Below are 13,256 nucleotides of genomic sequence, written 5' to 3' on the forward strand. Positions count from 1 at the left end.
TTTTTCTCGGTGTTTGACGGTGGTGTTTGTTAGAAATCAGTAAAGAAATAGGATGTGCCTATGTATAATATACAAGAAGGTATATACACATGATAAATGAAAGAAAGATAATATAATAATAGAAACAAGGAAGGAATTATTTTAGACAAGTGTTAATTGTGTGTATGGCCAGCCTGATCATGCAAACGACATCCGAGTAATTATAGCTTCCAAATCTGGGTGTTTGATAAGCCTAGATAGGGAAGACCTTTTCGTAGATGGTGCGCACATGAACAGGCAAAATACGGGGCAAAATAATGATTTATATGAAGTTTAAAATGAAATCATGTATGGTATAGACCTATGCGGTGCGCGTGTTAACAGGATCTAGGAAAAATAATGAGTTATATGAAGTTTAAAATGAATCGTACCTGTACCGGTATATAAAGCCAAACAACCTACATCTTCCAAATCTGGGGAAAATAACGAGTTACGGGAAGTTTCAAATTAAATCACAGCCCGTATATCAATAAACACATTTATTACACAAAATGTTTCCATTTATTTGAAATTTTTTCCCAGGGTAGCGCCGATGTCTTACAAACAGAATGAATTTGATGTATACTCAGTGGACATGTTTAAACATTACAATGCCAAAAAATCAACATGATCAGGGTTGAAACGTATTATGTAAAACGATCGAAGGCCTACACTATATGGCTTTATCTCTTGGCCCGCCCGGCTCTTGACAGCTCAGTTTCGACACACTAAATTAATAGGAGAAACTTAAGAAATAAGGGGAAGGTTCAACTTTGAGCTTGTCACCAAGAAATTTAAGAAAGAAGGACTCCACGTGTCATTTCAGTACACCCATTATAATAATTTTTTCTCTCACGTCCAATGTTTGTTTTGTACTCCGTCGGTAATCACATGGTTCAAACTATAATACGAATACCGTATTAGATTGTTAAATCCGGTTTCTTCCTTCAGGCATAAGGCCAAAGTCTTTCTTTCCTTATGTCCCTAATTTTTCTTTATTCAAACCTGTTCTTTCTTTCTTGAGGCCTAGGCCTAATTCTTGTTGGCCCTTGGAAACGTTATTGTATTGTCAATGGTCATGTCATATACATAAATAATTCAAACTTTCTGACTTTGGTTTGAGCTGAGCTGAGACTAAAATACCTAATACCTAAAGCCTTACTTGCATTTGAATCAAATAAATATATGATATAGGATACATGCTAAATACTTGAAGCCCAAGCTATTAAGTATAACAAGTCAGATCATGATGACGGTGTTTATGCTACATCATATGCGCAGGTGCTCCTTTGTTAAAAGGGAAATCCCTGATGAGGAACGGTCAAAGAGTAGTTCTCGCCAGTCAAGAAAGATAAACTGTGAAAGTCCACTAACCGCCCCACCCGAAAAGGAACTTTCGCGATTCGTCTTCATGGTCTTTCTTACGCCATGTGAGATACTAGTACTGATCATAGTCTGAGTTTGGTAACTATAAAGAAAAAAAGGTCCTACTCATCGGACTATCAAAAAGCTGAGACGGTTAAATAATACCGGGAAATAATAGCATTGAGTACGACATAGAGTACTAGCTTAAACATAATAAATCATCATTATCAGTTTGTTTTATAAAGCAAAGTTTCAACACCCGTATAAATTATACGATATGCATTATTGCATGAATAAAGTGCACATGACATAGGCCTACGTGTCTTCCAAATCTAGGTTTATCAAACTCCCAGATTTGGAAGTTATATGAAGTGGTCCTTTAAAAAAAAAAATTTTTATTCATTTTGCATTTATATTAAACAGGACAAAAGACAAATAACTTGAGAAAAAAAAAAGATAGAAAGAATAAAAAATAACATACACAACACAAATACAAAAGCATCTCTTACATTATAATATATGACTAGTACAATATTATGCATATTTTTAAATTCGTTTAAATACTTTGTTTGTCCGTGGGCACACGAGAAAGACAATAATATGTTATATTTATATATAATTACTTTGTTGTTACATTATTTTCTTACACAAAACCTCCCCATTTCATATGATGTGTGATTTGCATAAAAAATAGCTTCCTATTTAAATGTTAGTTTTTCACTGATAGCTCGTACTGATCGCATTATCCCTTTTAATTTCGAGCCAAACAAATGAGGTAAAAGCGAAGAAAATTGCTATTTCATTCCAGCGCCTACAATCTGTGTATTAGCTCACCGATCATATTATTATCGGGAGCTAAAGGAAAATTATAAAAGACCAACTTGGACCCAAACCAAACCGATCAGATAGGGCCTACCGCGAGTCAGACTCAGATGCCAACAACAACCCACCAGGAACCACGGAAATCCATCCAAAAGTGGCTATATAATAATAAGAAGTTAAACAATAACATAACACATAACAAAAAGTAGAAAAACAAACATCAAAATAGAACAAAAAGGCCTAAATCCAAAAGAAAGCAAGACCAAAGAAAAGCATATACATAAAAAAAAAAAAAAAAAAATTAAAGAAAAACATAATGGAAAAACAAAAAATAGGACAACAAAAAACCCAACCCCCAAACATGTCAGAAAACAATACCAAATAAACAAAATCAAAAGGAAACAGTGCAAAATACAGACAGACATAACATTAATTGATACAGACAAAATAAAACAAAAACAAAAACGCATAATATACAAAAACAATACGATCGTACCAAATTAGTATACGGTAGGCTACAAAACAGTACAAAATAAAGAAAAGGATAACTAACCCAAACCGAGCCAAAATAGAACTAGAAACGTAACAAAAACAAGCAAAAAGCCATAGGCCTATCCCAAACAAAGAAATTATTTTACTAAACAAAGAAAAGCATAAACAACAGTACACTAATTAAAGGAAAAAACTAAATTGAAAATATAACCAAAAATCCACTCAGACAAAGCTTTAATAAATCCAAAACAAATAAACATTAAACAACATAACAAATTATAGCAAGAACCAAGAACAACAACAAAGCCAAACACTAAAAAAAACCCATTACGAAATATAAAAGACGAGAATTAGAAAACATGCAAAAGTCCAAAAGACTTAAAACGGTACCGTAGGAAACATAAAAACGTAGGCCTATTAAATTTTGATGCACTTTTCGGAAACGCAATACTGAGCTACTAAATTAGGTGAGGGGGAAATACAACTATACTTCTCAACTTCAAATCACCACAGCACGATCATTAAAAACAATCATCCACCTATAGGCCCTATCGCTATTCTCAAGACTACACCAGGACGTGGTCACTAGACCTATTCTCGTCCATTCAATGGGGGCGATTTAATGAATACATCATTGATAGTACGGTCTGAATACACACACATCCTGTGCGCATCGATCGTATACATCCACAATGCCATTGTGTTGCATTGCCGCTATAGCTAATTAGGGGCGAGATGGCACGTGGCGAAATGGCGTGTAGGCTAAATGGCGTGTAGGCGAAGTGCATTGTGGGCGAAGTGTCCTGTATTCAAAATAAACAAAACAAGTTCTCAGTAGAATTTCTGGCGATCCTGACTTATAGACCACCCGAGCTATAAGGTACAAATTGCAAATTTATCATATTAAACTTTTGCAACAAGGTCAAACATGATCTCAACTGTACAAACATGATCTCATTCTCAACTGTACAAACATACCTTCTATTCCATCAAACAAGCTTTATTTTGTTCAAAAATTCAAGTTTTTATAGCTATTTTTGACGTAAAAGAGCTGGTAACAAAACCGGTGATGCCAGCTCCGAAGTTTTCGCGTAGCACAAGCGCTTGATGTACGCTCGTTTTGACGATAATTTACGCTAGCGTGTCATGCATTTTCAAGCGCGTTTGATATCGTTTTACTGCATGAAGCAATTCTGCATATTTACATTGTTTATTCAAAATGGCGAATTTCTCGAAAAACATGATACATTTTACGGCGATCTTTTCTTTTAGACCACCCGAGTTATATAAGGTTAAAATTACGATTTTACCAAATTAAACTTTCACAACAAGGTTAAACATGTTCTTAGCTATACAAACATACCTTTTATTTCGTCGAACAAGCTTTATTTTGTTCCAAAATCCATGTTTTTATCGCAATTTTTGACATAAAAGAGCTGAATACTAAACCGGTGATACAAACTCCAAAACTTTTCGTTTTGACGGTGATTTACGCTCGCGTATCAAGCATTTTTAAGCGCGTGTGACAGTATTTTAATGCATGACGCAATTTTGTATTTATTCAAGATGGCGAATTTCTCTAAAAACACGATGTATTTTTCTTTAAAAAAAATATCATTTCACACATTCTTTGCCACTTTTCACTCATCTGATCATCTTTTTATGTGACTGAAGTGATGCTGATTGTATGAAGGTATGTTTTTTGCTTTTCCGATCATTTTTAAATTGTTCTTTGAGACAAAAACTTCTTTGCAGAATAGCTGTTTTCACATATTTTCAAAAAGTTGTTTTAACCTTGTTTTTTACCCCATAATTTCCCTCATTTATCGAAGCCCTGCCCTCCTTCCAATACATTAAACCTTGACTTCAAAGTGTTTGGCAACTGTTTAACCTTGATGCAAAAGGAAACCTTGATGCAAAAGTAATATTTTAGTCCCTATATAGCGAGGGTGGTCTAAAGGAAAAGATCGCCCATTTTACCCCGAAATTTCACTCATTACTCAAAGCCCTGCCCGTTTTCACAATATTTTAGCTTCTTGGATATCATCGGAGACATAGATTAGTAATATTAGGTAGGTCACTGTATTTTTAAAGATTTTTTTAGATGATTTTTACGATGAAAAAATTGACGTTTTAAGCTTTTTTCAAAAATTGGTTTTTGCTTGTTAAAAAATGGGTAAAAAATTGTTTTTAGCTTGTTGGATATTTTTGCTAAATAGTTTAAAGCTTGACTCCTTAGATGAAACTTTTAGTTTAAGCTTGTTAGAATATTAAACCTTGATGAAATAGTAATATTTTAGCCCTATATAGCGCGGGTGGTCTAAAAGTCAGGATCGCCGAATTTCTGAAGCATGTGAAGCGGTGACCTGACTTTGCTGTTATTTACTTGTGAAAGGGGCTTGGGGGAGGGGGTCATGAATTTGTTTATCCGTTATCCATGTTATACTAAAATGCAGTAAACCTTTGACGAGCGCGTATTGTTCATGTACATATAAGTATATACATCGCGTATTTACTGCGTTGCACGCACTTGTCTCTGATTGGCTGCTGAGGCGATCTGTTGTTGCCGAGTGGAAATTTATGAATGAACTGTGCGCCGTACGCGTTGTTAGCGCCGAATTTGCAACATCACGGTAGTCGCGCTCGTCAAAGGTTTGCTGCATTTTACTATATCACTGCCGTACTAACTAACAGTAACATTATTATCTGTATTCTGTAATGATGGCTGTGCAATAATAATGAATGAGCCCCCCCCCCCCCGTTGTAGTTCGAACGTTACTTTGAGGACTTGTTCTCAAGTTGTAGCAGGTGCCATAGGGTGTCTTCAGCGTTAATTGTTTTCATTATAAATGTCGCAAAATATTAATATTGACAATAATTAACAACCTGTTTGACCTCTCCATGTATTCATACATTGCTCACCTGTGTTTTCATATCATATTTTGTTGTGAAAAATCCTAACAAATGTATAATTTGCAATCATTTTTGGAGCAACAATTTCTTCGTACCGACGGCTTAGTGTGTATGTGAATGCACATTAAACACATAAAACACATACACAGCACCTGTTGGAACTCCCCGTCGGAGCGGGGAGTTTCAATTATTTTTCCGTAAGAGCACTCACCGATTTTTGAAAAAGTATGGACGATGTAGACCTGTGTTATTTAAGTCTTGGCCTAGGCTAATATGGTTCAAAATTCGGACCGCTCGCCATTTAAGTTTACTGTCTTTCTTCTTTTAAAATCTGTTGACGTTGTTAATGTTTTTGGAGCCATATGCAGCCAGACTTCAGAAAAAAATGACGACCGCAATGTGGGACTTGCATGCCATAGGATAATCCTATCCTAAGGATCATGCAAGGCAAGGGGCGTACCATGTGTAGGTTGAATGTTGAGCATATTAGTGAAGTTATCTACACATGTAAGATGAAATTGAAAGTATGTCGCTAAAATGTTGTGACCATGTGCACAGGATAATTTTGGGTCGGTCGGTGGAGGGCAAGCAAACCAATTTTTTTACCTAATGAATGATAAAAACAATAAATTTTATTCTTGTCCATCCAACAACTACAGTATTTTCTTCTCCCTGATCTCATATCTCCATACAGTTAACACATATCTTCATCATCATCTTCAACAGCAGCATCAGCAGCATCATCATCATCAGCAAGAGCAGCCAACCTCCAAGATGAATCCCAACGTGATCCAGATGCCAAACATGAGGTCAGCGGACCCAGACCAGCTGTTTGTGTGTCCATATGATCCAATACACAGAGTGGTTGCTAAAAGGTTTCCATATCATCTCATGAAATGCAGAAAGGTGAGTACAGGGTTTGGGTGGGGTCAGAGTCTTAGCCAGAAATCAGAAACCACCCGTCCAAGCAGATAGCAAAATTTGACCCTCAAATATAAAGCAACTTGTCTATACCCATGGAAGGGTCACTAGGGTCAAATATGTCCTGATTTGGCCTTTACATGTCCCTCTGAATTAGTCTCAAGTTCATACAACCTTAAAATCATCTGTTTTAGAGCTATCAGTATCACATCTGTAAAATCCATTAAATCCACCCGTCTAAAATTAGATTAGGCCGTCTTAAAGACAGGTGGACGCATGGCTGGCTAAGACCTTGGGTGGGGTTACCGTTTGGGTGTACCAACAAGAGGTCAGCAGACCCAGACCAGCTGTTTGTGTCAGTCGCGCTATGGTGCATTTTAACCAAAGTCGCAAGCCTGGGTCCGTCACAATTTGAACTGTAAGATGATCAGTTGTCACTACGAAGCATAACACAGTACATGCGCAGTGTTGACGGTGGAATAAGTCTAGAGTACTGGGTTTGGGTGGGGTTAACGTTTGGATGGATGCAATAGTTAAAATTATATGGCTTTTATGGGGTGGTGGAGAGGCCAAAATGGTGGTGATTGTGCATATTTGATCATGAGGAGCTCCCAAAAACCTTTTTGGTGCCTTTGAACCCATAAATGTTTTGTCAAATACTGCTAGGGCTATTTTGTGAAATTTGGAGGCTCATTGCCTTAAGCCTTGTTGATAACTATATAAACGAATCCAAATTCACGCATTCCTATACCTTAATGGCTGCCAAAGTTGGGTCCCCGTCGGCTCAATCTCACATAAAATGTGAAATAATGCGGCCTTGGAGGGTATTTTAAACTGCATTCTATCACCTGTGTTACACGTAAACAAAAGAATAATGACAGAATACAACACAAAAGAATCTAACATCAAATTTTAAGCGGCTTTAATCCACCCAATTGGGCAGTCACTACACCAGTGTGGTGCATGCGGGGACCCGTCATGGCCGACCAAATCCTGACCATGACTTGGCTCGTTGGATTCGTCTATAGGTGCCAAGTCCACCTATCAGTGGCGTAACTAGACTTTTACAATCGCGGGGGAAAGGGTCCAATTGGTTCCCTTCTGATTATGCCACTGCCACCTATAGACCAATCCAGTTAGTTTCATGGCATTTTTGTGAACATAATTTCATACATTATTATGTCAATCAGATGCATACTTGTGAAGCAATCTGTTAATAAGATTTTTTTGTTTTCAGAACTGGGGAGGAAGAGCCATGTCCACATGTCCATTCAATGCTCGTCACATTGTCCCTCAACCGGAGTTCAGACATCATGTTGCCAACTGTCCGGATAAAGCTTGCATTGAGCAGGATATGGCATACGGTAAGTGGAACAACCACAGGTCACATTGTCCCTCAAAATATTTAATACAGGGTGTTGACACTGTGTGGAATAACCACACCAGGGACCGCCTCTTAAGGAATGCGCATGTCTGGGGGTACTAGATACAAATGACAAGAATCGATACTGACAAGAAATTTATCAATATTTCGTCATCCTTTAGAAGTAGAATATTCATTAAAAATATACCGTATATCCTTGAATAGTCGCCCTCAAGAGGCATGGGGGGCATTTATTAGAGGTCATTTTAGAACAATAATTCCTGCTAAAATTGCTTGGTTAGCTTAAAACTTATGCTGAAATGACGAACTATGAACTTAGGAGCGATGACTTCCGGTTCACTTCCGGGTTTACGATCAGACTTTCGCCAACTACCAAAGCCATTTAGCAATTTTGTGTGCACCTTGGTAAGCTTTAATACTGCACAGGATACATGCAGGGTCTTAGCTAGCCACCCGTCTGGCCATCATTTTAGACGGCCAGTTTGCTCCTGGGACGGGCAAAATTAATGCCTTTGACAGATGCTATATTATAAATTGTATGTTTTGAGAAGCTAATTGACCTTTTTAGGAGACCCAATTTGTAGAACAAGGCCATATCAGCACATATTTGAACTCTTTGAACCCCCAATGGGCTATAGATGTCTGGTAAATGTTTTAAAGGTCAAATTAGGACAGGCAATTTTATTCAAATGACGGGCAACCCTCGATTTCTAGCTAAGACCCTGGATACATGTACATAGAAATATCAGCATTTTTGAAACATCTTGGTTGAAAAAATGGTGGGGGCATTTAATTGGAAGGGGCGACTATTTGTGGATATACAGTAGCCCATTTACCTCAATCAGCAAGGTGTTAGGCACTAGAGCAATGAGCAGGGTCTTAGCTAGCCACCCGTCTGGCCGTCATTTTTGACGGGGAGTTTGCTCCTAGGACGGGCAAAATTAATGCCTTTGACAGATGCTATATTATAAATTGTATGTTTTGAGAAGCTTATTGACCTTTTAGTAGACCAGATTTATAGAACAAGGCCATATCAGCACATATTTGAACTCTTTGAACCCCCAATGGGCTATAGACATCTGGTAAATGTTTTAAAGGTCAAACGAGGACAGGCAATTTTATTCAAATGACGGGCAACCCTCAACTTCTAGCTAAGACCCTGGCAATGAGTGAATGATGTTACAAGTTCAGGCCTTCACAATGGCATAATTCTGTTGTTGTGGAAAAATTCCAGTGGACAAGAAACTAACTGCGAATTGATGGGCCAGTAGCATATATCCAGCGGTGGGCTGGGCAGGTTGGGGCAGAATTCCCCCGGACAAAAACTGAAAGAGAAAAGTGTTTCTCTGACAAAAAATGAAAGAGAAAATTGGGAGCCTGTTTCCCCACCCAAGTTCACCCCTAACATGGGCCAAAATAGTCTAAAATAACAAAGGTTTGCATGCTACGCTTGCACATTGTCCCAATAAAGCCCTTTTTGGAAGCTGGAAGACTTCTACATAATATATACCGTATCCACCCAGGTATAAGCCCACCTTCGGCTATAAGCCCAGCAGCCCACCCCCTATTTACAAAACATTCTGGGAACAAGGGTGCACTCAGGTATAAGCCAAGTACTAAATTTTGGCCAAGTTCTTTTATGAAATCAATGCTTTGCTCTCATATTTTAAAAGAACAAATATTATAAAAAATATCAGTTGATATAAACATTCCACACTTATAAAATTTTTAAGAAATTGGCATAAAAGATAGAAATTACTGGTACATGTACATTGGGCAATTTACAAATGGTGCTGATTGTTCTTATTTTTAAATTCAAGCACTAGCCCTTCCCCGGTTATAAGCCCACCCCCATTTTTGAAGTGAAATTTGCCATCGGGGGTGAGCTTATACCAGTGGTTACGGTATGTACATGTACATTGTACAGTCTCGCTCAAAAAACTGTTGATAATACTGGGTCAAAATGATACATCCTGAAATTTTGGAATAATCCCAAATTTTTGCTCCATATGAATATCAAGATGTATGAAATCTGGGCTCTCTGGTTTTAATAATATTTAAAACTTTGAATTCCTTTTTAAAATTTTTATTTCCGTTTAGTGCAAAGGAAAGAATGCCAAGATGGAAGCTATGTGAAAGGTTGCACAGACATTCCTGCCTACAACAGAAAGATACCGTCACCAACGGAAGACTGGGACAGAGAAATATCAGCAGAAATAGATGTGGGTTATAACCCTGATGATCACTTGCATCCAGGAGTGTTCAGGAACCTTACAGGGTAGGTAGCAACCAGTGCTGGGGGAGAGGGGGGGGGGGAGGAGGGAGGCACCCAACAGAAGACTGGAACAGAGAAATATCAGCAGAAATAGAAGTGGGTTATAACCCTGATGATTAATTGCCTCCAGGAGTATTCAGGAACCTTACAGGGTAGGTGACAACCAGTGCTGGGGGAGAGGAGGGGGGGGGCACCCAACGGAAGACTGGGACAGAGAAATATCAACAGAAATAGAAGTGGGTTATAACCCTGATGATTACTTGCCACCAGGAGTATTCAGGAACCTTACAGGGTAGGTGACAACCAGTGCTGGGGAGAGGAGATATGGGGGGGGGCACCCAACGGAAGACTGGGACAGAGAAATATCAACAGAAATAGAAGTGGGTTATAACCCTGATGATTACTTGCCACCAGGAGTATTCAGGAACCTTACAGGGTAGGTGACAACCAGTGCTGGGGAGAGGAGATATGGGGGGGGGCACCCAACGGAAGACTGGGACAGAGAAATATCAACAGAAATAGAAGTGGGTTATAACCCTGATGATTACTTGCCACCAGGAGTATTCAGGAACCTTACAGGGTAGGTGACAACCAGTGCTGGGGAGAGGAGATATGGGGGGGGCACCCAACGGAAGACTGGGACAGAGAAATATCAACAGAAATAGAAGTGGGTTATAACCCTGATGATTACTTGCCACCAGGAGTATTCAGGAACCTTACAGGGTAGGTGACAACCAGTGCTGGGGAGAGGAGATATGGGGGAGGGGGGGCACCCAGCGGAAGACTGGGACAGAGAAATATCAACAGAAATAGAAGTGGGTTATAACCCTGATGATTACTTGCCTCCAGGAGTGTTCAGAAACCTTACAGGGTAGGTGGCAACCAGTGCTGGGGGAGGGGAGGCACCCAATGGAAGACTGGGACAGAGAAATATCAACAGAAATAGAAGTGGGTTATAACCCTGATGATTAATTGCCTCCAGGAGTATTCAGGAATCTTACAGGGTAGGTGGCAACCAGTGCTGGGGGAGAGGAGGGGAGGGGGACACCCAATGGAAGACTGGGACAGAGAAATATCAACAGAAATAGAAGTGGGTTATAACCCTGATGATTACTTGCCACCAGGAGTATTCAGGAACCTTACAGGGTAGGTGACAACCAGTGCTGGGGGAGAGGAGATATGGGGGGGGGGGCACCCAACGGAAGACTGGGACAGAGAAATATCAACAGAAATAGAAGTGGGTTATAACCCTGATGATTACTTGCCTCCAGGAGTGTTCAGAAACCTTACAGGGTAGGTAGCAACCAGTGCTGGGGGAGGGGAGGCACCCAATGGAAGACTGGGACAGAGAAATATCAACAGAAATAGAAGTGGGTTATAACCCTGATGATTAATTGCCTCCAGGAGTGTTCAGAAACCTTACAGGGTAGGTAGCAACCAGTGCTGGGGAGGGAGGCACCCAATGGAAGACTGGGACAGAGAAATATCAACAGAAATAGAAGTGGGTTATAACCCTGATGATTAATTGCCTCCAGGAGTATTCAGGAATCTTACAGGGTAGGTGGCAACCAGTGCTGGGGGAGGGGAGGCACCCAATGGAAGACTGGGACAGAGAAATATCAACAGAAATAGAAGTGGGTTATAACCCTGATGATTACTTGCCACCAGGAGTATTCAGGAACCTTACAGGGTAGGTGACAACCAGTGCTGGGGGAGAGGAGATATGGGGGGGGGGGGGCACCCAACGGAAGACTGGGACAGAGAAATATCAACAGAAATAGAAGTGGGTTATAACCCTGATGATTAATTGCCTCCAGGAGTATTCAGGAGGAACCTTACAGGGTAGGTGGCAACCAGTGCTGGGGGAGAGGAGGGGAGGGGGACACCCAACGGAAGACTGGGACAGAGAAATATCAGCAGAAATAGAAGTGGGTTTTAACCCTGATGATTACTTCCCACCAGGAGTATTCAGGAACCTTACAGGGTAGGTGACAACCAGTGCGGGGGAGAGGGAGGGGAGGGCACTCAACATTGTTCAAACTTGAGCCAAAGCTGCATGGGAACTTTCATGTAATGGTTCTGCAACCAAACTTGGGTCATAGCTGCAATTGGGAGGGGGGGGCACCCAACATTTGTCCATTATTATGTTTTGATAATTCCAAGTGTGTGAAAATATTGGATCCAGAATATATCTGTAATAATGATAAAATTTGAATCTTTACGCCCAATATATATTGATCTCGCTATGAGTTTTAAAATATTGGACTACGCCTCGTTCAATAAAACTCATCCGACCAATAAATATGGGCTCAATCAATCCAATTTTATATCAAACTTGAGCCAAAGCTGCATTATGGGAACTCTCCTGTAATGATGGTGTTCAAGGTCACACACTGAGATCAAAGGTCATTTGAGGTCAACTAACAAAATGGGACCCTTGACCATTGATAAAGCTTCCAAGTTTACACAATTGATATAGATGCTCTACATTTGATATCACAGGTACACACCAGCAGAGAAGAGAGCGTTCCACCAAAGAACAGGGAAGTTCCACTACAAAACTCAAGAAGAGTAAGTATGGCCTCCTGGGCTTCTAAGAACTATTTTGATTGGTTACAAAGAGGCCTACATGTGTATATTATAATATTGAGCCAATCAGAGATAAGGTAAGAAGAGTCAGTATGGCCCGCTGGGGCTCTAAGAACTATTTTGATTGGTTACAAAGAGCCCTATATTATATATTGAGCCAATCAGAGATATGGTAAGAAAAGAAAGTATGGCCTGGGGCTCTTGAGAGCTATTTGATGGTTACATTGAGGTCTATTGAGCCAATCACAGATCCTGTCACAGATATGGTAAGAATGACTATTCTTGTGCACCAAATATAGTTTGCACTGGGCCAAAATTGTGATGTACTGCCTCTGAGTGAACACTGTATACATTCCTATGTCCTGGCAGTCTGATGCCTGGATTGGGTGGGGTCTTGATTTTGTTTATGGTGGTGATTTACGGCAGCTGGGTTTTGAAAATGACCTTAAAGTTGTACCTAGTGGATGTAGTGGATTT

General features: G+C 39.7%; 1 protein-coding gene across 2 annotated transcripts in view; it reads left to right on the top strand.

Moving 5' to 3' along the window:
* Positions 1-13,256, top strand: part of LOC140162476 (uncharacterized) — a 34,938-nt gene that overhangs the window by 9,464 nt on the left and 12,218 nt on the right. Inside the window, exons 2-5 of one of the 2 annotated variants that reach the window (XM_072185714.1) lie at positions 6,305-6,516; positions 7,769-7,895; positions 10,016-10,193; positions 12,693-12,761. In XM_072185714.1, the coding sequence (XP_072041815.1) occupies positions 6,305-6,516; positions 7,769-7,895; positions 10,016-10,193; positions 12,693-12,761 (586 nt within the window). The remainder of the gene's footprint in view (positions 1-6,304; positions 6,517-7,768; positions 7,896-10,015; positions 10,194-12,692; positions 12,762-13,256) is intronic. The other variant, XM_072185715.1, reaches the window with a different exon arrangement.

This window comes from Amphiura filiformis, chromosome 10, assembly GCF_039555335.1.
Source record: "Amphiura filiformis chromosome 10, Afil_fr2py, whole genome shotgun sequence".
Lineage (NCBI taxonomy): Eukaryota > Metazoa > Echinodermata > Ophiuroidea > Amphilepidida > Amphiuridae > Amphiura > Amphiura filiformis.